This window comes from Neopelma chrysocephalum, unplaced genomic scaffold, assembly GCF_003984885.1.
Source record: "Neopelma chrysocephalum unplaced genomic scaffold, ASM398488v2 Primary Assembly neopelma1_331, whole genome shotgun sequence".
Taxonomy (NCBI): domain Eukaryota; kingdom Metazoa; phylum Chordata; class Aves; order Passeriformes; family Pipridae; genus Neopelma; species Neopelma chrysocephalum.
Genome location: NW_020897994.1, coordinates 47,976 through 71,121, shown reverse-complemented (window position 1 = coordinate 71,121; position 23,146 = coordinate 47,976). Strand labels below are relative to the sequence as shown.

The following is a 23,146-nucleotide window of genomic DNA, read 5'->3' as shown; positions in this document are numbered from 1 at the left end:
ATAATAGGAAGAGAAGCCAAAGTGCCCTAAAGAGGCAGAAAAGCTAAGCCTGTAGCCTCAGAGGAAAAAAAAAAGGCAGGAGTCACAAAACTGCAATCAATAGGTTTCTAAAAAGTAACAGTTCCCAAGCCCCAGAAAAAAAACTTCATGGACTTCGAAGTTCAACAAGAATCATGGACAGAAGGCTCCAGGAGAAGCAATAAAAATTGTGATGGAAGCAAATACCTATTTCTTTCCTGCACTCTATTAAATACTACAGTTCCTAAGTGACAGCTGATGACAGCTGATGCAACCAACCAGTTCACTCTGCTGGTTGACCCTGAGGAGCATGATGTAACTACCCACTGATAAAGATCTGTCTGAACCCACCCAGATGTTTGCTTTGCAGGAAAATATATTCTCGATTTAAATGGTCAGTTCTTCAGTATTGTGTTAAATAACTACATTAGCTATGAATAAGCACAAAACCTCAACCATCCTATGACAACTCTGCCAAAGTGCAGATTGGTTAGATTACGTTATTTCTCATTTTCTGTTTGAAACAATCTGTTTCTTCTTATGATTCAGAGAACTGAAGGATAGACCTTCTGGTATGATCTTAGTCTAAACTCACCATATTGTTTTGGTAAGCTTCTTAACAAGTACTTCTGCATATTAAACTGAGTATTGCCTGTACTCCTGTGAGATAAATTAGCTTACAAGCATTCAGCCTCCCCTCATTCAACATGTGATAAGACGATAAACTAAACCACTCATGGAATTACTGACAATGTATTTTTGTTTCATAATTTATATGTATTAACATCAAAAGTATGCATGTTAGTACTTACATCAGTTACTTGTTTATGATTTGTGCTAGATTTTTCTTGCTGAAGTTTTACGTATTTACAGCATTTTAAACCACAGTGTGTGTATTCAACAGTAATTGCTTAAAAAATTACAGAACAGTTGGTGATTTCTATTCAGATTTTTGGCAGAGATTGAAGCCTCAGTACAAGTGAAAAAAAAAATCTTCATTTGTTTTAGAAATAAAAAGTCCAACTCTATTTACTATTACACTGGCAGAAATATGAGTAATTTTCCCAGAGAAAAGGAAGCAAAATTAGAGGAAAAAAGGACAGAAGAGTTTTGAGAAAGAGGTGCAAGACCTCTCCACAACTCCAGAGGTAGCAAGCCTTCCTACATTAGCAATCATGATTCAAAACTGGGCTGTGGTCAAAAGTGAAACTTCTTTTAGACTTCCAGCTACTCTCAACTGGATTTTTTCCCAGCATGCAGATTAGTAGAATACCCTGTCTGTGTTAAAAGAAAGGTCTATGATTCAAAACAGCAGGAGCACTGAAGTCAGAACAGAGTTGCTTGACAGAACTGAATAAGGAAGTCTGAACGCTGCATTTATTTATTTTTGTTTTTATTACAGGAAAGACGTGCCCCATCATACTCTTGTATTCATTCCAAGCATCTATCACCTGACTTTGTAAATGATGTTACATTACTGGGAGATGATTCTCTGCCTAAGCCTAAAATAAGAAGTTTCAACTCGATTGAAATGCAAAGACAAAATACTGCATTCCTTTCCCAGCTGAGCTTTTATTTAATGTGCCAGATTAAGAAGCTTGCTCTACTTTACTGGATCAGAGTCAACACAGTTTGTCCAAGAAACTCAAGAGATAAGGGGGAAACAGATCTTAAACGGACAAAATTCTCAATAAAATGAATGAGAACTTTGCCCAAGTATGTTCTGCAGAATTTATAACAGTACTTCTGCCTCAGCTAAGTCTGAAAGAGTAGACTGCTGCTTTTGTACCTATGTCTTGGGACAGCTAACTTAATCCAGGAGGGAATAAAAACAAACTTCTCCCTTTCTGATGTCTGTTTTTATTAAGCTTTAAACAACTAGGAATCCCCTGAAGAAAATTCACACAGCAAGTTGGAACAGCATAATTGGAAGCTCCACTGGGTTTGGATTAAGTATAATGCATCCCACCATTGTGCTAAATTACTACTTAAAAATACCACAGATCTGCGGACTAGAAACGTGATTATTTTGTCCTCTGTGATTAGAAAATAACAACACTTATTTTATAACTGTACAAGTTCCTGTTAAGGGCACAGACTATCAAAACAACTACGCTCAGAAGTATTTTATTCCTTAAAACAGTGGATGTAGCCTGACTTGCATATTCAACTGTTTTCATCAATATATGCCTCAATCTTTTTCTGTAAATCTCAGGGTGTCCTGCTGTTCTTAAGATATTAAAATATTGCAGACACTAAAAACTGAAACTCAATTTACATAGCTCGGAAATTTTATTCCCAAAAGTTTATCTTTAGACAATACCTAAAAAATGCTGTCTATATCCCTAAGTAGCTCAAAAGTGGGCCATGACAGAAAGTGTCCATGTAGTATCAGAGATTATTTCAATGTGCTTACAACCACTCACTGCAGGTCACCCTGCGAAAAAGTAACTCAAGAAGTCAGAGCTCCGTATTAGGTACACACCTAGAATAGAGCTACGCTTGTAAAAGCTTCAGATAGGCAACTCAATAGTTAAGCTGGTAATTGTGGAGAGTGACTGAGCTTTAGCTTCCCTAATTCTTGCTATTTAAAGTGAATTAATGTTTCTTATTAAAAACCAGATATTACTCAAGAAGCTGCAAGAGAAGGACAGGTGTCACAGGAAGGAAAAAAGAGTCTTACAGATCTTTGAGTCTCCTGCTGCCTGTTTGTGGGAGGAAGAAAAAGGGATTATTGCACAAACATGAGGAGACAGATTCAAGTCTTGATTATAAACAAAACCACCAGTAAAAGAGCTGCAATTTCACAAATGTGAAATTAATGGATGTGAAATAAGAATTGGGTTGAGATAGCCTTTACTTAAAGACTACTACATGCAGCCCTAACTCAAAAAATAATAATAATAAAAAAAAATTAACTTGGGAGTAGATTATATTAGAATCTTTTTGGCCTTTGTCCATGACTATAAAATGGCATTAATATAAATGTGACTCAGACTTGGGATCCCTGGTCACTCTTGCAGCCAGGAGCCTAAGTACATGAAATCTCTTTGGCTCTGCTTAAACACTAGTGCTATATTCTGGGAAATGATAACACTGATTCATCTCAAAACAGTCTATATATAACAGCAAAACTAGGCACACATAAAATTATGCACTGTCTTGCCCCAAGGTAAGCAACATATTCCTAGTAGAAGGAAGAATGCTATTTTCATTCCCTGCAATCATGTGATAAATAGCTGTAGGGCAGATTCAGCAAGATCTCGAAGGTTATGATTTTACAATATAATGAATCTATGTCTAGCTCTCTGCCATGTGAAAAAGCAGCAAAACAAAAGAGAACTTGTCACTATTTTGCTTATGGCAGAAATCAGACATTGTCCAGAACCCTCTATGAGACACACTGTTACCTTCTTAACTAGTTTGATTATAACATTGACTCCAATACTTCAACAGTTCAGCTTTCCAGCATATGGCATAATTGGAAGCAGCAGCCAGCAGGTATCACATGTGAATGCAAAATGTCTTATGCTGAGTAACTACTGACTGTATCAAATACATGGTTTTGTAGGTAGGTTTTTTGGGGAAAATAATAATAATTTTAAAAAGTATATTGAAAAGTATATGGAGGATGGGTTGAGTATCTGTGTAGTATAAGAAGCAATCAAACTACCTAGAAAGTTCAGAAGTAGAAAATGCCAAAAAAAGTAATTGAGTTTAGTTCAAAAATAAAGAGACGAGGCAACACCATACAAAAATTTTAAAAGGTATAAAACAACTGTTTACATAGATTGCTTATCTAAAATGAACAGCAAATCTTATAGGTGGTTTCTAAAGGAATGGTAACTCGTCAGTTGACAGCAACCCAAACCTATGGACAGTTTCAGGAGACACTTTAACAAAGGTGGGAGACACACACTGAGAAGTGCATTCTTAGGAGCAGGCAGACTCAAACTACTGCACAAAAAAAATCAAAGAAGGCAACTCATGCCCATGATTCTGCATCTCACAAAGGAACTGACATTTTTTCCTATTCCACTCATTTATTGTTAACACGGAATAGACTGTGGATGAAATGTTTTATTGTGATCCTGCTTCCCACAAAATACTGTGTTTTATGGAAGTAAAAGTTGAATATAGGCACATCTATACCATCACCACCACGAGGTAAATGCCTGTGTTGAATTAATTTTTGATTTTGATGATTCATATTACTTCTCATGGGGGATACTGAGTTATAGCCACTGTATACAGCTGCAATCATTAATGCAATCATGCATAGTCTGAAAAAGAGTAATACTGATGCCTTTTTGGATTTTTTAACTTTTGTAGAACATTGAAAATGTATGAAAATGCATTGGAATTATACCAGACAGTGATGCAAGACTGGCATGGAACTCTTAGGGGTACCTCTGCTAATATTGCCAGGATTTTATGAGAAAGTCCAAGGACTTTAATTCAGCCACAGGACCAAATTATATGGTATTGCCAGACAGCAGGACAGAGACTCGCTTTGCATCACTTTAGAAGTCTGAAAGAACCTAGAATAAGTATATATCATTCATATCCTCAAATGCATCTCATTGCAAGATAGTATAACATGATTTTACACTGAAGTAGGTAAGGCAGTATAAAATCCGGCTAATGATAAGGTATTGTAGTTTCACGTGTACATAGCCAGTAGAGATCAACCCCAGGTGTATTGTTCAGGGCTGACCTCAACTAGCTACATCAAGGTACAAAATACCTGCTTCTTGTCTCCACAAGGATCTTACATTTAGACAGACACCTCACAATAGCAATCTTGATGTAAAATGCACCTTTTCTTTTTCAGTGAAGATAGAATCCTAACAAAAATGAGAAAAAAGCACAGCATGTTTAAAGAGTAACAAGCATACAGCACAGTCCAAATGTAAATGAAATTAGGTTCACCTCAGTCAATTGCACTGTGCAGAATAAGACAAAAACGGAATTTCTCCCTTTGTATTTTAGAAGATTTCTAAGAGCAGCAGCAAAATTTAGAAGAGAAAACCTCAAACAAATTGGCCTCACAGATAGAAAAAGCCATATGATTTTTTTGTGTTTACAAGATTGCATCTTCTGGTGTATGAGTTAATGCACTTTGTGAAAGTTACTGTGCCATGCCTTATAAGCTTCAGCAGGATGTGGTGGCAGTTCAAATTTCATGACAGAATGCTAACTTATTTTTGCTATTGAAAAAACTAATGAGGTGGTAAATAGTTGCAGAGCAGTGTTACATGCAGTGATATGCAGGTTTTTCATTATCTGTGCAACTGTATAGATGTAAAGGTAATGAAAACCCAAACAAGCAGCAAAAGCTTAAGGCATTAAAGCTTCAGTAGAACTGTGTCAGTGTTTTCTAACAGAAATATGATAAATTTAAGCAATCTCAAAACATCCCCTCAGTACTTCAGCTAGGGCCTTCTGCTAGGTCTAAGGTCTCATGAGTAGCACTTAGGTGAAAATCACAATTAAGCTAACATAGGCAATTTATTCTAATGCTGGTTTTACTCTAGCAAGGCAATGGCATAATGTTAAGCACTCTTAAGGATCTCTTTGTTACATTTCTTGCCTATAGCTTTTAATTGAAGGTGCTATCACAGCATCCCTATCAGACTCCAAATGTCATGAGCAGTAGAAAGCAGGAACACACAGTGCAGAGGGCTCTCCTGACCCCCAACTATATTTACTGAGGACAGCGGGATGTAAGATATAACACTTTTCAGTAGCTAGAGGCTTACTTGAATGAACTTCCACAATACTGAATACAACTAAGGCTGGTATTTAGCACTAGGACACAAAAATCTTAAAAAATACCAAGGGTGAGATAGTGAATGCAGAACGTTTTTTAATGTGGTCACCACTGATCCAAAGAACAAAAGTTCTGAAATTGGAATTACTTCTGTGACAGATGAAAATCAGAGATGACAATAAGAAGTACTTTGTCTGGAGTTGATCTGCCCCATCTATAAAGCTTCATCAGGCCTTGAATGAAACTGCTCTGCTGAAAAGTGCTCAACACACCACTTTTAAACCAGCAGACTCAAGGATTGCTGACTATCTGTATATCACAGCAGCACTGCCAGTTTTCTTATTAAAAGAGTAAGTTTTTCTACAAGTCGTCATCTTTTAACCATTTTGAAATGTAAAGATACATGAATGTTTTCATCTCTCATCCAAATCTCCCTTTCAAATTGCTGAATTCAAGAAGCACTATTGAGTTACTGAGTTGCAATCTCTACTGTTCTGCTTTGTGATTTCCATTTTTTTGTTGTTGTTTTCAGAATCAATTTTCTATCATGTCTGTGAGATACCACACCTATTACATATTGTGAATTTATCATGCCATATGTAAGAAAAGTATGAATGATCTTATATAGAGAAAAGAAAAAAAAAGTAAGTAAAACATATATTAAATAATTATACTGTCTATTTGTTTTAACTACCATAGATACAGGACGGCTACAAAAATAGCTGGTGAAATGCAGCAAGCTAGCTGGTACTACAGTATCGCCCAGTACTTCAGCAGCTATAGGTGAAGATATATACAGATGATTTTAGTTGAGTATGTCTCTGATGGAGATACTAACTGGTCTGAGGGAAAATTATTCATGAAAGCTATTATACCATATGAAACTAGTTTCACTCTGCTATTATGCACATCTAGGATGCCTATACAGTGTCAATTACAAGAATTCAGATTTGGTCAGTATTAAAATGCAAGTGCGTAACACTACAAAATCAACCACCTCTGTCCACCCTATACCTGCTTTTAGTACTTAAAAGTCCATCAAATGAAACATACTACAGATTTTGAGATGCAGCTTAGGGCTTAATACATTTACTCCGTCAGTTCCAATTATAACCAGAAGGAGCTGTCTCAGCTAACATCTGCAAACCCATGGTTTGAAGTTAGGCCCTAGTTTCTCTTCTGCCAAACCTTCAGCTCAGTTTTGCAATCCAAATTTAGTATGGCACCAAGCTAGAGAGAGAAAATATGTGTACCATACTGCAGGAATGGATTTTCTTCTCAGATTTGTGTTAATAAATATAATTAATTCTATTTTGATACTTTTAAAACGACTGGAACAAGATAGAGCAAGTAACTATCTAGTTTAGCAAGTGTTTTACTTCCTATATTATGCTTCTATCCAGATACTCTTCCACATGCTTCAAATCTTTGAATCTTAATGAAGCCAACTGGTTCCTTAGAAGTCCTTGTGTGAACACAAACAATGTGTGGTTATGAGTGAGGCGTACTACAACAGATCAAACAAAAAATGTGCCACTTCTTTACTGTGATACTATTCATTTGAAAGGAAAAGTCAGATTTCTAATACGTGCATAAATATGTTTTATGAAAATAAGTGTCCTCAGAGAATGAAAGAAGAGATTAAAAAGAGAAACAAGAAAGGACAGAGACAGTATCTCATGAAAAAGATGTATTTAAGCATCAGCCAAATTACATCTTTTTCATATCATTTATAGTGGAAGTTTGAAGACTAAAATACTCCATAAGCCATTAGTTTCTTGGTAGTCTGTGACGGATTAGAATATTTCTTAATGAACCCCTAAAGCACAGAAGAAGGCCAAAGCCTAGATTTGAGCAAATCTGAGTAACAGTGAAATCCAGAGATGGTCAACAGCGATGCTATCAATAGACACATCACAAAACCATAGAAGTGCCTCAGTTCCTTAAAACTCTCAAGAAGCACCTATAATTTTGTCAATTTCTTAGCCCAGAATTTGAAAAACAACATTAAGAAACTACAGTTATCCCTCAGTGAAACAGATCAGAAAACCAAAAATGTTACAAGATTCAAATTACTTGCTGAAGGTTCTGGACCGCACCTTTGCATGGCGGTAGTTTGAAAGCTTACACAGCCCACTCAGAAGTGGTCCTGCTCTACTAGTTAAATACTGCATGACTTTTGTTGCAATGCTTTAGTACTAAAGCAAAGATGAAGAAAAACAAAACTAAGTGTATTTAAATCCCATTCATACAATATAGTTTCATCTCACTCACATGACTGATGTTCACACAATTCACCCAGATAGTCACCTATAGCTTCATTGACCAGCTGGACTATACCAGTACTGTCAACAGAATGGGCATGAGTAGCCAAGATAAACAGGATTCGGGTGAACCATGGGTGGCTTCCCTTCGCTACATACGTGTTTGTCATCTGTTTCCACAGTATAGACAAACACTGCCATTTTTAAGTTTGAGGGAGAAAAAAGATATTGTAAAATAAAAATAAAATGTCAATCACAGCAGCGGATCATCAATGTTGTCTCATTTTGTACTTCTGCTGATTGACAACCTGGTGCTCTTGCAGAATACAAAGGAAAAAAAATCAGGCATTCATTTCGAACTGAAATATTTGACAGATGTAACAGCTTTTTGCAATGAAAGTGATGAAATCTCAAATAGCAAAGTCCACCTCCTGTACAGTAGGGAAATTAAATTTGAACAGCAAAGGTTTATTGTCTTTAGACAGATGCAGATTTCATTTGCGGGTTTTTTTTTGGGGGGGGTTGTTTGTTATTTATTTATCTGGCAGTGGTACACAGCCTACCTCCTGCTGCTCTAGATGCCACAGACTTCAATACGATCCATATTTCAGAGTACTGTTGTCATAGACTGAAAGCAATTCCAAATTTTCTTACTGGTAACACTGGCACATCACTGATATTTTGACCTTTATTTTTGCAATGGTGAAAGTGAAACAATCTGACAACTGACGGAAAATTCATACTGCTATAGATACATGCCTAAACCAGAGAGGTAGAAGAAACATTTTACACTGTAATGTGAATGGCCAGTACTTAGGTTCATAGAACAAGGTACCAAGGAACATGCAGTACGAGAGAAAACACAAATACTCAGAACAGCACCAAAACAAAATAACTGTTGTTTCATTGCACCGCCTTCCTAAAATAGATAGCTGATGGCCAGATAACAATTTAATAAAAAGTCAGCAAGAGTCCTTCTGTTGACTCGGGAGCCCTTGAATTTGAGCCATGATCTAAAGAAGACTTTCTCAAAGGCAACTGTGCCCATTATACATTTTTTTGCCCATATACACTGTTCAAATAATACCTTCACCTAAAGAAATACATAACCTTAAAACTGGTCTCTTGAATTCATTGAGAAAACCTGATAACGAAGAATACCGATCACACTGAATCATACTCTTCAATGGATGTGGGATGCATCTCACCCAACTGTGTTCATCAGCTTTGGCAACCAGATTAAACCACCGTATTTTCTTCAGGGTGGAGTAAATAGTGAACTCAGTGAAGCCCATTAGATTTGATTACAATTATAATTCAGACAAGATGAATCCCACCATAATGTCAACAGAAGCAAAATGTGTGCACAGGCACTACCAGCTAAGTATACTGGTGAAAACTATACAGATTATACTTTCTGTGAACATACTTTACAGAAATAGGGCTAGATTCACAGTCAGAGATTGGGCATCTCAAGTAACCATAATATTCAGATATATTCAGTACATGCTGCAATAAGATGGACTGGCATAACAACAGTATTCCCAAAGCCTACACCACTGAATGGAAAGCCACTAAAACCAAGAGTCAAATATCACTCCCTTTTGGGCTCTGCATCCTATTCTACACAGAAAGGAGGTGTTGTCTTAATATTCATTAGTCTATACCCTTTTCTGGAGTTCTGGACCCCTTCCTGTAAAACCAAACTTCTGTGAAAACTTTCTTCCAAAAAATACTGTAAGAGAAGATCGAACTCAGTGGTGAAAGCATTTCACCATGAAGTTCAGTAGCAAATTTATTTCTCTTAAAGGAATCCGAGTGAAAACTCTCTACAATAACCTGATGTATAGGTCATACACAGAGACATATGTATGCTATGGAACCTTTACACAAAAACACAATTGCCTCCATAACCTTATGTGCTTTGAAGGAGCACAGACAATGAGATAAAAATTTGCATCTATCAGGTTTAGCCATTTAAGAGCTACTACTGCTAGCCACCAATCAACAAGAGGCTGTAAGAATGGTAAATATCATTTACAAGTGAAATATGGTTTTCCTCTTTTTTTGGTGTTTCAAAGGTTGTATGACCTTATAAGGCATAGGCTAAATTAGTTCAATTTGATGGAAAATATCATACAGGCAGACATTCAAGAATTTTTCACAATTAAGAAAATTAACAATTAAGAAAATCAATCACAGAATTTTCTTACTAGCAACACATGAAAGCCTAGGAGGTACTAAGAACATCCTGCAGAACTACAAATAAAGTAGCTGTATCTAACAATTTGACTGGAAGGAATGAGGGCAAATGAATGAATATCAGTTTCAGGCAACAAAGTGTTTTACAAATCAATATCAACAGCTCTCTTTTTTCAACTATCAGCCAGTGAGAATATCCAATTTAATTTTTTGGACTCAGAAGACGTTGCTTTTTTAGGACTCAGAAGAGGTTGCTTTTTTAAAATTTTACCTAGATCTTGTTTCTGTGAACCTGGGGGAGGAAACAAAGGAAGGAAGAAAAATCTGACAGCTGATCCTTCACATTTTATTAAATTCAGATCAAAATAAAATTATTTTTAATTCATTCCTGAATAATTTTACGTATTTTTTAGATTTTGGAAATATTATCTCAACATCATCCTATTGCTTTTATAAAGAAGTTAATATCAGAAAGGGCTGCAGATCCTATAAATCAGCAGATTTACTCCAGCTTTGTTTTAGCTTCAAATGCTGAACTGTTACTCTAGAAAAAAGGTTCCCTATATTCCTCTTGTAACAAAAAGTATGCATATTACAAACAACTTTCAAGTAATAATATTAATATTTACACACAAGAAGTTCAGTGTGACATTTCACAAAACAAATGGCAAAGCTAAAACATCAGGTCACAGGAAACTACAGATTCTACACGCCAACAAATCCTGACAAATGCTGTATTACTCTATTTTCTCTCTGTGCAACAGAAGATGCAGGACAACCGATGCCAAGACTTTAAAACAAATCTCCCCCATAACTCACTTGCTGCAAAAGAAACAAGAAGCAGCAACAAAGAATGGATAACTTTTGAGACTGGTACAATTTAGACACCTCAGTATGACTACAAGTCAGATTTTTTAACTACCTTTCTCTGTATTATCACATATAATTCAGGATACACACAAACCCCAAACACTAATATGAGAATGCAGGCCAAATAATTCAAAGACTTGACGGTCCAGATATTTTTAGTAAGATCAATATGAATTTTATATCAAATTGATAGTAGTCCGTATGTTTTCCTGAATCCCAGAGGTCCCAGGAATAATCTACATGTGGTTTTGTATGGCTACAACAATGTTGCTATTCAAAACAATTTATTTATTTATTTGAAATTTTCATAATTGCATGACCAATGAAAAAGTGTAGCAATATCAATTTGAGGTGTCTTCATCAGAAATAGCTATTTCTGCTTCAAGAGAGAGTTTATAGCTCACTAGAAAACAATCCATTACAACAAAATTATTGCCATTCTATTAGAAGGAACTTTTTTGCACGCTATTTTAATTATAAAGGAATGTTTAACATTATATGCATTTTCTGCCTGTACAAGCACTTAAAATCACAGGTAAAACATTAAAGCCCCTTACGTTGCAAATGTCTTTCTAAAAGATGCCAATAGAAATAAACAAAAGATGTCCTCCTCCCCCCATACTTCAGTAAAATGTGATGGCATCCATTCAGTTCTTATCTACAGCCTGTGAAATCTTTTTCCACTCAATGGAATGTTATCTCATGTAGTCCAGAAATGAACTGATTCTGAATGCCCACATCAGTGTATGGGGATAAATCATTTTACATACATTGTGCCACAGACTAGAAAGACAATGCAATGATAAAAACAGGAAAAAAAGTAATAAATAATAAATTTTTCTCTGTATGTTAGGTTTTTATTCAGTGAAGATATGGACACTACAGAATGTATGTGAAATGCTGTACTTCAGTAGCAAGTAAGGAAACTTAAGAGTATAGATTTTACAGACCACCATGATGTTCTGTGGAAGAAGTAAAACCAAAAACTCAGGTATCACCTGTAATTCCTGTTAGATCTTTCACGATACTGTATGTCCATTTTGTCAGTTATTTACTCTATGTTTGGTGCAATTAAATGATAAAGTAAGAAGATACAGCATCTCCTGAAATAAATGTAACTTCAACCTGGCTATTCTTGAACAAAAGTTGCCTAAAAGAGAATTAGTCCATTAGGCATTATGTATCCGGCCCTTGGATTGTATATATCTACGTAAATAGTTCTATGGCACAAATAAGAATCCTAGATCTGATGAAGCAATATTACTCAGGACCTCAAACATATGCTTCAGACAGGTAGACTGTGCCCATAAGGAGTTGCTGAATGTAAATGGGTCACAGTTTTCATATCTTTAACATCTGTCATTTATACCCAAGAAAGCACATCAGGGGCAAGAAAATTAATTCCCCAATTGCTGTCAACTGTGTTAGGGAACAGCAATAAACAGCTTTACTGTAAGCCTCTAGCTACAATAAAATTGCTGTCAATAAAGTGTGGCTGATATGGTTTTGCTCTGCTAGAAGAGATTCTTTGGAAGTGAGAATCTGAAATGGAAACTAAAAAGATTCTCCCTTGTTCTTATATACAAAAGAACATTATCTCAAAATTCCAATAGCATTAAACTCTCAAGATCCAGTTGTCACTCACATGTGTGGCACAAATTTCTTACCATATGTGAAACTTTGGCTTGGGACACATGAAACGTCAGTGATTCTGATAAAAATCTTTTGTATGGGAGATGTTTAAAGAGAAATAAAGCTTACTAAGCTTTTATTGTCTGTATCTGTATACACAAAATGTTCCTACTCAAGTTTAGCATGTCTACTGTCACTATTAAAAATGGTATTATAGCTTAGGGTTATGTTCAGATTCCCATTATAACCCCCACTTTTCACATGCTCTTAACTTTCTAAAAAATTCTTCTTTTCAGCTGAAATTTTCCATGCTTGGTCTCAGCTCAAAAATGAATTTCTTCAGACAGTTGAGCAAAATCTGTTAACCTATTTTTCAGTTATACAACAATACAAAAAAATACACTGTACATTTTCACAATTTTTGATATTTCAGTGTAAATATATAAATATACAGAATTAGAAACCAATTAAATTTTACATGCAGACACTTTTCCAGGTGACTAGTCCTCACCCAAGACCAATATCCATGCTAACACATAAACCAAATTCAGCATACAAAAGAAACAACAAAATTGTATTTTTTATTTATACTAAGTGGTAAAACAAGGCCACTAAAAATAATATCGCACACAGAATTGTGGAATGCTATGGTTACAGAATTTTAATATTTGCAGGTGACGTAAGCTCTGCACTGCTGTTCCAATGCAGATTTCCATCAATTTATGCACCTTGAAATTGCCAGTCTCAGCGTATCAAATTAAGAGTCATTAATGTTTTCAGCTTTTCTTTTCTCTTACATAAACCCAAACTTACAAATTTAAACACTCCACAGTAAGATAACATCAATGACATTTTCCACATAAAGCTTAAGTTATGTGCATTGATCAGTGGGATCCTGGCTAGTTGTTCCTTGATCAGGCAAAAAGTCCACTGAGTGAAAAAGGAGTAAAGCAACCTTCATGGAGTTTATGTTATTGACTGTAAGATTAAAAATATATTTTAGTATGGAATGCATTTAATGTGTCAGTCACGCCTCAAATCCTAAATTTCTGCCATTAGAGCACAGAAATAAATGCACAGTGTTAACATATATTTAGCTTTCCTGAATCTACTAGAACTGCACACATTTCCAAAATTTACAAATTATCACCTTGATTCAGAAAAGTGCTTATAGTGTGCTTACAGCTGTCTTTCTTGAAGACAACATCTGAAATCATTAGGACTTTTAACGATTTGCTTCAGTCCCACCACTTTTTAAATGAAAGTTAAGCACATGCCTAAATGCTATTTGATTAGGAATGAAGACTGAAGGTTTTGCCCTTAACCCACACTGATACATATTTTTAAACCTGTGTTATTTGTCACTGCTGTGCTTTAAATCTGATTAAATGAAGTTGTTATAATTTAAAATTGGGATAACCACAGTAAATTGGCCCTAATTTCTTTTCTTATTTAATCTATTATTAATCTAATGACATTGAGTAGGAGTTTTTGTCTGTTTATTTGCTTTTCAAAGAAGGGCTTTCATACAGAAGAATACACGTCGTGGTCTTCTGTATTTCTGTGTAGCTTTTTGGTGTAATGACTTAGTAATTTGAAGTGCATTTTAAAGTTCAATCAAATACTGAAAAGAACACTGATTGGGAAGCCTGCATAGATTTCAGTATTCTTTATGAGTCATAACTGATTTTAGAAGCTTAGCTATATAAGCTGGTGGTGCGCAACATCCTTTCCATACTCCTAATTATGTGAATTAGCATTTAGAACAATCCCAAGTTCAAGTATTCAAAAATGCTCCTTTCAGAGCATCCACCAGGTTTACTGCAAGATAGGCACTTGAAGGAGGCTTTGGTTTTTATACTGGGTAGTTGAGAAACATCAGTCTGTACAATTCAAAGTGACATGTAAAGACTTAACCACAAAATTTCCACTAAATCTATTGATGTTTGCACAGAAATTGCCACCAAAAATAATAAAAAAAAGAACCTAAGAAATCTTTATTGAACAATATATTTTTTAATTCTAAAAGCTTTTTGACTTAGGACCCAGTTCTAACAGATTTCTAGGGCCAAACTCCCATCAAAAGTAACAGGATTTGGCTTGAATCAAGTCCAAGTGTGGACTCAGGTTTTACCTCTCTACTAATACTAATGTATCTGCAAGATACATTGTATGTGTATTTAGCTTGGACCGAAAGAAACTGAAAATAAAAATGGAGAATGCTAGTATTTCTTAGACATACATTAATCCTATATTTCATCTTTTCCTATCATAACATTCTCCACAACAATTCCTGCACTCTTTGCAAAACACATCAAGACAACTTGCTGAATATATATGTAATTTAACACAACTAACCTTAGATGTAGAGAATTTAGTTATGCTAAACCAGAAGAAAACAGTACAGTGGCACAGAACTAAGTGTCACTTCCTAAAGGAAATTTTAAAAATGTTTTTCAGATGCTGTGGCATTAGCATACACTACTATTCAGTAAGATTTTAAGTCTGAATACTTTGCTTAAAGGCCATAGTCTATCACAAATCTAAAAAACAAACAAAAAAAAACAACCAAAAGACCTATGAAGGTATATTTAACTCCTATGTCAACGAATATTAGCTAAGATGCATCCTAATTTCAGGAATTACAGACAGAAAAAATAGGAAGACTGTTGATGATTACTACCATTGCTGGCTATACTCCTCCAGCCAAAACTGAAAAGGAAGCATAAAAAGGTTACATCCTGTTAACACTCATCATTGGGAGAAAAAATGAAAAGACACTATCTTCTTCCTCACATAGTAAAAATACACAAGCTCAGTTTAGATAACTGTCTACCTAAGACTTATATTTTCAGTTACATACATATACAGATTTTGCAGGTAGCAATTCAAATCATATGAGTATCTGCTGACTTCAAAAATTATTCACTAAGACCTCAGTGAAATTTGAATCAGGCCCATATATAGGTATAATAACTGATAATATTATTATCATTATTATTATTATTAAATGGAGACCAGTGTATTCAACGTAATGAACACAGGTAACTGTGGAAATATAGGCAGTAGTTTTTGTTTGGGTGTGGGGTTTTTTTTCCCCTTATGTTCAATTTCATTGTCCAGGGTTTATACATTCTGTCAGGTAAATAATTTTTGGGGTCTTAACTGCCTCTAAATACTATGGAGGGTTAAGTCTGAGGTTCCCAATCCAGTTTGGAAAGCTAATTTAAGCTAAATCAAAATCATCCCAGAACAGAAAAAGAATGTGTGGTTTGGGGGTGTTACATTTTGTGACTAAAACTGGGGAGAAAACTTCAGCTGAGTAACCACAGATTACACAGAGCTCTTCTATAACTTTGTCTGGATTTTTTTTTAAATCAGTTCTTTTTTAACTTAAGATGACAGTATGAGTACGGTGCTGTGTAAGAGCCTGAAGATGTCTTGAAGAGTATACCCTTCTTTAAAGTCCTTTAGAAAGACAAAAGGTTTTGTGAGATTCTTCTGTAGTGTTTTCAGTGTCTTGTTGTAAGTACGAGCTGGTTTAGAGCAGTTACTTTAATAGAACTGCCTCAAAAGTGCTTGTTTTAGTCTTAGCATCTTGTTAGTGTGACACCTTACAGAAACCCAAAGTCAAGACATAGTTCTGGGAACATCACGTTCATCTCAGATAAGGCTAATGCAACAGTAAGAGAATGACTTTATCCTAGACTTGGCTACTGTCAAAATCTTTTTGCACAGACAAGCCTAAATGTCTCTCACTTGATTCCCAAGGATTCATATCCCTAATAAATTCAGACAAATCACTATCACTTGGCGGGTACAGCGCCCGCAGGAATACGGACGCGAGTCCCGACACCGACCGAGTCTCTGCAGCGAAAGCGGAGCACGGAGAAAGCCGCCTCGCAAAGACGCAAACTTAACTACTGACCACTCCAGTGCAACTACCATTAAATAAAAGGTTCTTTGGCTGGAATATCAGCTCGATCCTTCCCTCCCCCCCCCGCGTTCCTCCCCCAGCTACTGCAGGGCTGGCGCCGGGCCAGCGCGGGCCGCGCGGTGCCTCAGCGCCATCTACAGGCGGCGCGGCCGCTCCCGCGGCGGCCACAGACAAGCACCCATAAAATAAATTAGACAGCACCGCATTTAAATCTTTATTAGCAAGGAATTATTAGACCTAAGAAAAAACTAATGCTGGATTTGGTTGAAATATGAGTCTCTCAGCCTCCTAATCCCTCTTCATATGGCGTGTTTCACAGTTTAAAATGAGCTATGACAGATCACTTATGCATTACTAAGATGAGAAAATATTTACAATGGTTTTGTTTTTTTCCCTGCATAATTCAGATGTATTCAGACAAAGCATTCCTTTCAAAAGTATGCTTTGGCCATTTTTTAAAATACGCAGCAAACTGCCTATGCAATACCAACTTTCATCTATTACAAAAAAATCATGTTGAACTCAAACAGAGGAAGACTTCCGTATGGCTTAGTTATATCCTACCAATAAACCACGTGCTTCACTGATGCAGTAGCTTGGAAATTAGGCTGCATTTGTTAGGGAAAAAAATTAACCCCTTTATTAACACTAACTTATCAAGGTTACAAATCGGCTTGAACTGTAAAAGAAACTCAACTCACTTCAAAATTTGAAACAGAATGTACATATCCCTTCAATCTTGAAACAGTCAAATATTTTCATAGAAATTTAGCATATAAGGGAAACAGTTCTTCAATAACTTTTACATTTGGACAGTCACATACTGGGGAGAAAAAAAAAAGTTGGTTTTCAGTTTTGTTTATGCACATGTATGTGCACATGCAGAAAGGCATAACATACGATTAACAATAATTATTCTTCAAAACCCAAAGTATCAGACGCATTTTGCAAACACATGGTTAAGCCCCAGGTAAATGATAAAGGGGTCAAAGGGGTTTTTTATTTGTTCTTGTTTTGGTGTTTTGGTTTTGTTGGTGTTTTGGGTTTGTTGGTTTTTTTTTTTTGTTCCCCCCATACTGTTAACTAAATTAAATCAGACTGAAACAAAAAACACCTCACAACACAGTGGCACTTTTAATACTGGTTGATCGGGCACTTGTATGCAGTACTTATAGACCAGTAAAAGTGCTCGTTTACCTGTCTGGTGTGTAAGGGGCCCTTTGTCTTGAAGCCTCCTTGGGAACTGCACTCTGAGGCACTGAAGTGATCTGAACTAGTGGAAGAGCGTTTGGAAAGGGTGTCACAACCACCAACAAAGGTGTTGTCCAATGGGAGTTCCTGAATCACATGGTGCTTTTTCACTGAAACTGGAGTGTCAGGTTTGAGATGAAAAGCAGACTGCGGAGAGGCAGATTTGTAATGCTTGGCAAGATCAGGACTGTTAGGCTTAAAGGTGGTTGGTGGTGCTGTGCCCCAATCAAATCTTCCTATACTTTGCTCCTCCAGCTCTGCTGGAAGGCTTATTGTCCCGTTGATAGGTTCATGAACTGCATCATCAGGTTTGGACTCCTCAATGGTCACAAAGTTCAAAAGAGAGCTCTTTGGAGATTTCCTTTTCTTCCTTTTCTTTTTCTTGTTTTGCTTGTTCTCCTGATTGGGAGACATCCACTCAGCACCTTGCTTGCTCCTCTGGGCAGCTTTGAATCTGGATGCATGCCGACATCGAACAAGAACTGTGACAAATATCACCACTATGACAACCATGGCACCTGCTACAATAGCAATCATGATCGTGAGATAGTCCTCATTTTGGTAGGGTTGGCTGCTGTCCCCTATGTTCCGATCCAGAGGTGTTTCCATAGTTCTGCGTATCAAGTCATAAATATAAGAGGCATTTCCAGCAGTATCATTTACATACAAAAATACAAGCACAAGAGTATGCAGGGATTTGGGATAACCCAAATCACTTATGTTGACAACTAGGCGATGCAGCCCCACATCATTAGGAGTTGGTTTTTCTTCCAGAGTGATATTACCTGTCACTGGATCAATCCGAAACAAACCCTTGTTATTGCCGCTTACAATTGTGTACTTCAGCTCAGCATTCATGCCAGTGTCTATATCCACAGCAAAGACTTCAGCTACCACCGATCCTGGAATTGCTGAGAGTGGCACTAGCTTAAAAGAAGTATTAGAAGGTGGGTAGATGACAACGGGGCTGTTATCGTTAACATCCATCACATTTATGGTTACTTTCGCTGTAGAAGAGCGAGGAGGTTGCCCTCCATCCACTGCTTTAACATCAAAGGTGTAAGAGCTCTGCTGTTCTCGATCAAAGGAAACATTGGACTTTATAACTCCAGAGTACGGATCCAGCACAAAGTTTTCATTGTCATTCAGGATGGAAAGGGTCACTGCTTTATTTTCCCCAGCATCCGCATCAGTCACTGTGATCACTCCCACTGTGCTATACTTTGGCAAGTTCTCTGATACGAAAAACTGGAAATGATTATGAGTAAATTTGGGACTGTTGTCATTTTCATCCAACACGGTAACAATTACAGCCGCTTGACTCTGCAAAGGAGGGGTGCCGTTGTCTCGGGCTGTAACAGTGAAAATGAAACGCTCCTGCTCTTCTCTGTCAAAAACTCTGGAGGCTGTCAAAACTCCTGTCTTTCGATCCAGATCAAAAAAGGAGGCATTAGGACCAAGCTGATAAACAATGTCTGCATTTTTCCCACTGTCTTCATCTGTGGCACTAATAGTTGTTAAGTATAGACCACGCCGGTTGTTTTCAGAAACTGACAGCTCAATTACAGGCTGGCTGAAAATCGGAGGGTTGTCATTTTCATCCTCCAGCTTAACTCTTACCAGGGCAGTCTGGTTCAAACTGGGCTTGCCAGAATCAGAAGCCACAATTTTAAAGCTGAATTCTTTGGTGCCCTCATAGTCCAACAAAGAAGAGGTCTCTAACAAGTACTGGTTGTCGTAAACTGCTTTCAGGTGGAAGGGGACCTCTCTCTCAATGAAACAGATCACTTTACCATTCACATCAGTGTCCTTATCTGAAACTGTAATTAGGGCAATCTTTGTATTGATGGGATCTTTCTCAGATAAGTACACTGTGCCATTGATAGGACTTATTATGTACCTGAGGTCTATGTTAGGAGGGTTATCGTTTACATCAGTGACATTGATGGTGACAGTTGCTCGGGCTGGTGTAGAGCTACCATCACTAGCCAGCACTGTCACTTTGTGAATAGCAGTCTCTTCTCGATCTAAGGACCTCTGAACTGTAATCAACCCTGTGGTGTTGTTTAAAGCAAAAAATCTTTTGGTTGCAGGGGCGACTTGGGCACCAAAAATATATCTGATTTCTGCATTGCTTCCTATATCAGCATCTGTAGCATGAAGCTGAATTACAGAAGTGCCTACAGGGGCATTCTCTGGTATATGGACCTCTACTTGACTCTCTTTAAAGACTGGCCTGTTATCATTGACATCACTTACTGTGACTTGCAGGATAGCTGTGCTGGACTTCTGGGGGGTACCTCCATCCTCTACTTTGATTTTCATCACGTAGGTGTCCTTTTGCTCTCTGTCCAAGTTCTGCTGCACAATCAGCTGAGGCCATTTCTCTCCTTCTGGAGTTTCTACAATATCCAGTCCAAACACACTCTGCCCGTTTAACAACTCATAGTGTTGCACACCGTTGAAACCTGTGTCAGGATCTGTTGCTGATGGGATTGGAAAACGACTGTTGATCAGAGTGTTTTCTGGGATGGAGATATTGATGACGGGGGATGGAAACATAGGTGCATTGTCATTAGTATCCTTTACAATGATTTTTATTTTGATGAGTCTAAAAAAGTCATTAGGGAGAATCACCACTTCAAGTTCAAAGAAACACTCATTTTCTTCTGCATAGGAAGCTCCAGCACAGAGTTTTTCTCTGTCTATTCTGTTAGACGTCGTAAAAATTTCCCCCGTGTTACTGGACACTTTGACCAGAGGCGCATCCCCCGCTTTAGACACCAGTCTGTAGACAAGGCTGGCACTGGTCCCTGTGGCAGCATTGATATGAGAAATGTTCAGGTCCTTTGGTATGTTCCCTATGGGTACGTTTTCAGGCAGCTCCTCTCTAATAGTATAAATAAGTTCTTGAGCTAGAGCAGAATCCAGCCTTAAACAGGCAATCAGAGCAGCCAACAGGTAAAAATCCCTCAGGTCCATGATAATGCTTTTATTCTCTTTTCACGGATTTTAGGACTTAAAGGTTTCCAGAGTGGAATGACGAGTGATTTGCAAGAGGAGGCATGCATGGACTGCAGGATGCATTACATCTCATTTCTTATTTGGAGACATCACTGTCAACACAACCACACAGAACAGCATTATTGGTTTTTCTAGGCATGATAAATCCACAATCTCCAACTACTACTTATTTTTGCAATGCACGTTTCCAGCAGTACATTTTCCTACTGCTCCCTTTTACAAGCAATCCGTCTGGACAAATGCACTAATATCCCATCAGCTGCATTTGCACAGAGCGCAAACGAAACTAACTACTTGCAGGATTAAAGGTAGCTACCATTTCAACACGTACTTTCTTAATAATTTCTCTCTACACCGTGTAATCCGTAAGGTGAATTCCCCCTCTAGCCTCCTCCACCCAGTCATTTGGTGCAAGTAAAAAACCTTCCCGGACCACTTCTGGATTCCAACTGCTGTGTCAGCTGCCAAATGTAATTTGTTGTTTGCTTCCATACATATTTTTTAGCTCTTGCTAACTACATTTTTCTCTGTGCCCTCTATAGCCATCGTACTGGGAAATAATCACCCGGACATGCTGCTGCTGCTGCTGCTGCTGCTGCTGCAGTCGACACTGGCTACTTCACATCCCTGTTAACTGATTAGACAATAACAGGACTTAGTTTCTTACGCTCTCAGCTCAGTGTTTCCTCTCCAGATGTCGGATACTTCTCCTTCTGTTTAATAACCGAAACTTTGTTATTAAACACAGTTTAAATCAGGAAGCTGGAAATTCCAAATGCAACCTAGGGGCAGAAGCATGTTTACGGCGGGGGGGGGCGGGAAGGAATATACGTTTTCTGACGACATGAGGAGGAAAAAAGATGTAGCCTTTCCCCATTGACACTGATCTCCCTTCAGGATGATGTTAGCAGCTGCCACACATAAATACTGCAGACTAATAATGCAGGTGAAAAAAAAAAAAAAAGAAAGAGACGGACAGACTTCTGTTTGCATGCACTGCTAACCGCGAATTACCGGGGTGCAAGGCTGCCGGCACCTACAGTTTGACTGGAACTGGGCAGTCCCTGAGCACTAATCTCATCTGCATTAAGCTGCACGGGAACTGATGCCTGTGATTACTTCCAGCAGAGTAATGCAGGTAGGGATGCAGAGACAGCGACTAGGTGAGCCTCTGCCACCACCATCAACTGAATCCCAAACGCTGATTCTTTCCCTAGATAAATATACTGCGTGTCGGCTTTTTGTTTTTTTCTTTAAAGGAAATGCATCCCAGTGTAAGGGTAACTTTGCACTTACGTTAGTTGTCTACCTTTGACGATCTGCAGCTAAGCAATGATCAGTTCCAGCAGATACAGCACAATGCATCTGGTAAAACACCAGTTTTGGAGAAATCAGCAGCAGCCAAACGCTTCGTCCTCGAAATATGTGTTGCTTCGGGGTGGCAAATTAGCAACTCCAGGGAACAAATACACAGTTCTGTCGTTAGTCTCCTCTCCACGTTTCATTCCTATGAAGCGGCGATCCTTTGGGTGTCTAACGTGCACGCAACAACCCAAACAAACAGCAAGAGAAAAATCCGGTGCACTTCTTAAAGGGGGGGTATTTTCCGCTCTGCACTGCACACCATTCCTATCCCTCTCTCGGCAGCGAAGAGGCAGCTACATGAAGTCTGCAACTTCTGACTGGAAATGGCAAGAGTTGGTCTGGCGGTGCTTCTCTTCTCCCTCTTTAGCTCTGGGGTGACAGTTGCCCATTAAAAAAAAAAAATCCTAATAGGTTATTGCTTTAGTGACGGGAGGAAGCGGCGGCGCTTTCCCTCTTCCCTCGCTTCTTCCCTCCCTCCCAGCCTCTCTCCTTCACAGACACTCTCTCCTTCTCCCTCTCTCTCTCTGAACTGAAATTCTTGATATAACTCTCAATAAGCCCAGAGGGAGGGTGGGAGCGGCGCGAGGCCACCCCTCCCTCCGCTCCGCATTGGCCCGCGCCGGCGGGGGCGGTGGCGGCGGAGGCGGCCCCGGCATTGGCCGCCGGGCACGTCGCTCCCCGCCCGGGCGGGCGGCGAGAGGCCTCCGCGGGGCTCGGAGGGGACCGGCGGGGGGCGAGGGAAAACGGAGGGAGCGGGGTGACACAGCGGGAGCGGGGGGCGGCGGGCGAGAGAAAGACGGCGGCAGGCGG

At 38.2% G+C, this 23,146-nt stretch overlaps 1 protein-coding gene across 8 annotated transcripts in view; it reads right to left on the bottom strand.

Annotated features, from left to right (window-relative positions):
* The window catches only part of PCDH9 (protocadherin 9), a 698,432-nt gene extending 675,581 nt beyond the window's left edge, over positions 1 to 22,851 (bottom strand). For 7 of the 8 annotated variants that reach the window (XM_027705406.1, XM_027705408.1, XM_027705407.1 and 4 more), the window contains exons 1-2: positions 22,268 to 22,851; positions 17,894 to 21,063 (exon numbers count right to left, since the gene is read on the bottom strand). In XM_027705406.1, the coding sequence (XP_027561207.1) occupies positions 17,894 to 20,929 (3,036 nt within the window). In that variant the 5' untranslated portion in view covers positions 20,930 to 21,063; positions 22,268 to 22,851. Of the gene's footprint in view, positions 1 to 15,239; positions 15,472 to 17,893; positions 21,064 to 22,267 lie in introns of those variants that run through there. The other variant, XM_027705413.1, reaches the window with a different exon arrangement.
* Positions 22,852 to 23,146: the final 295 nt, after the last annotated feature.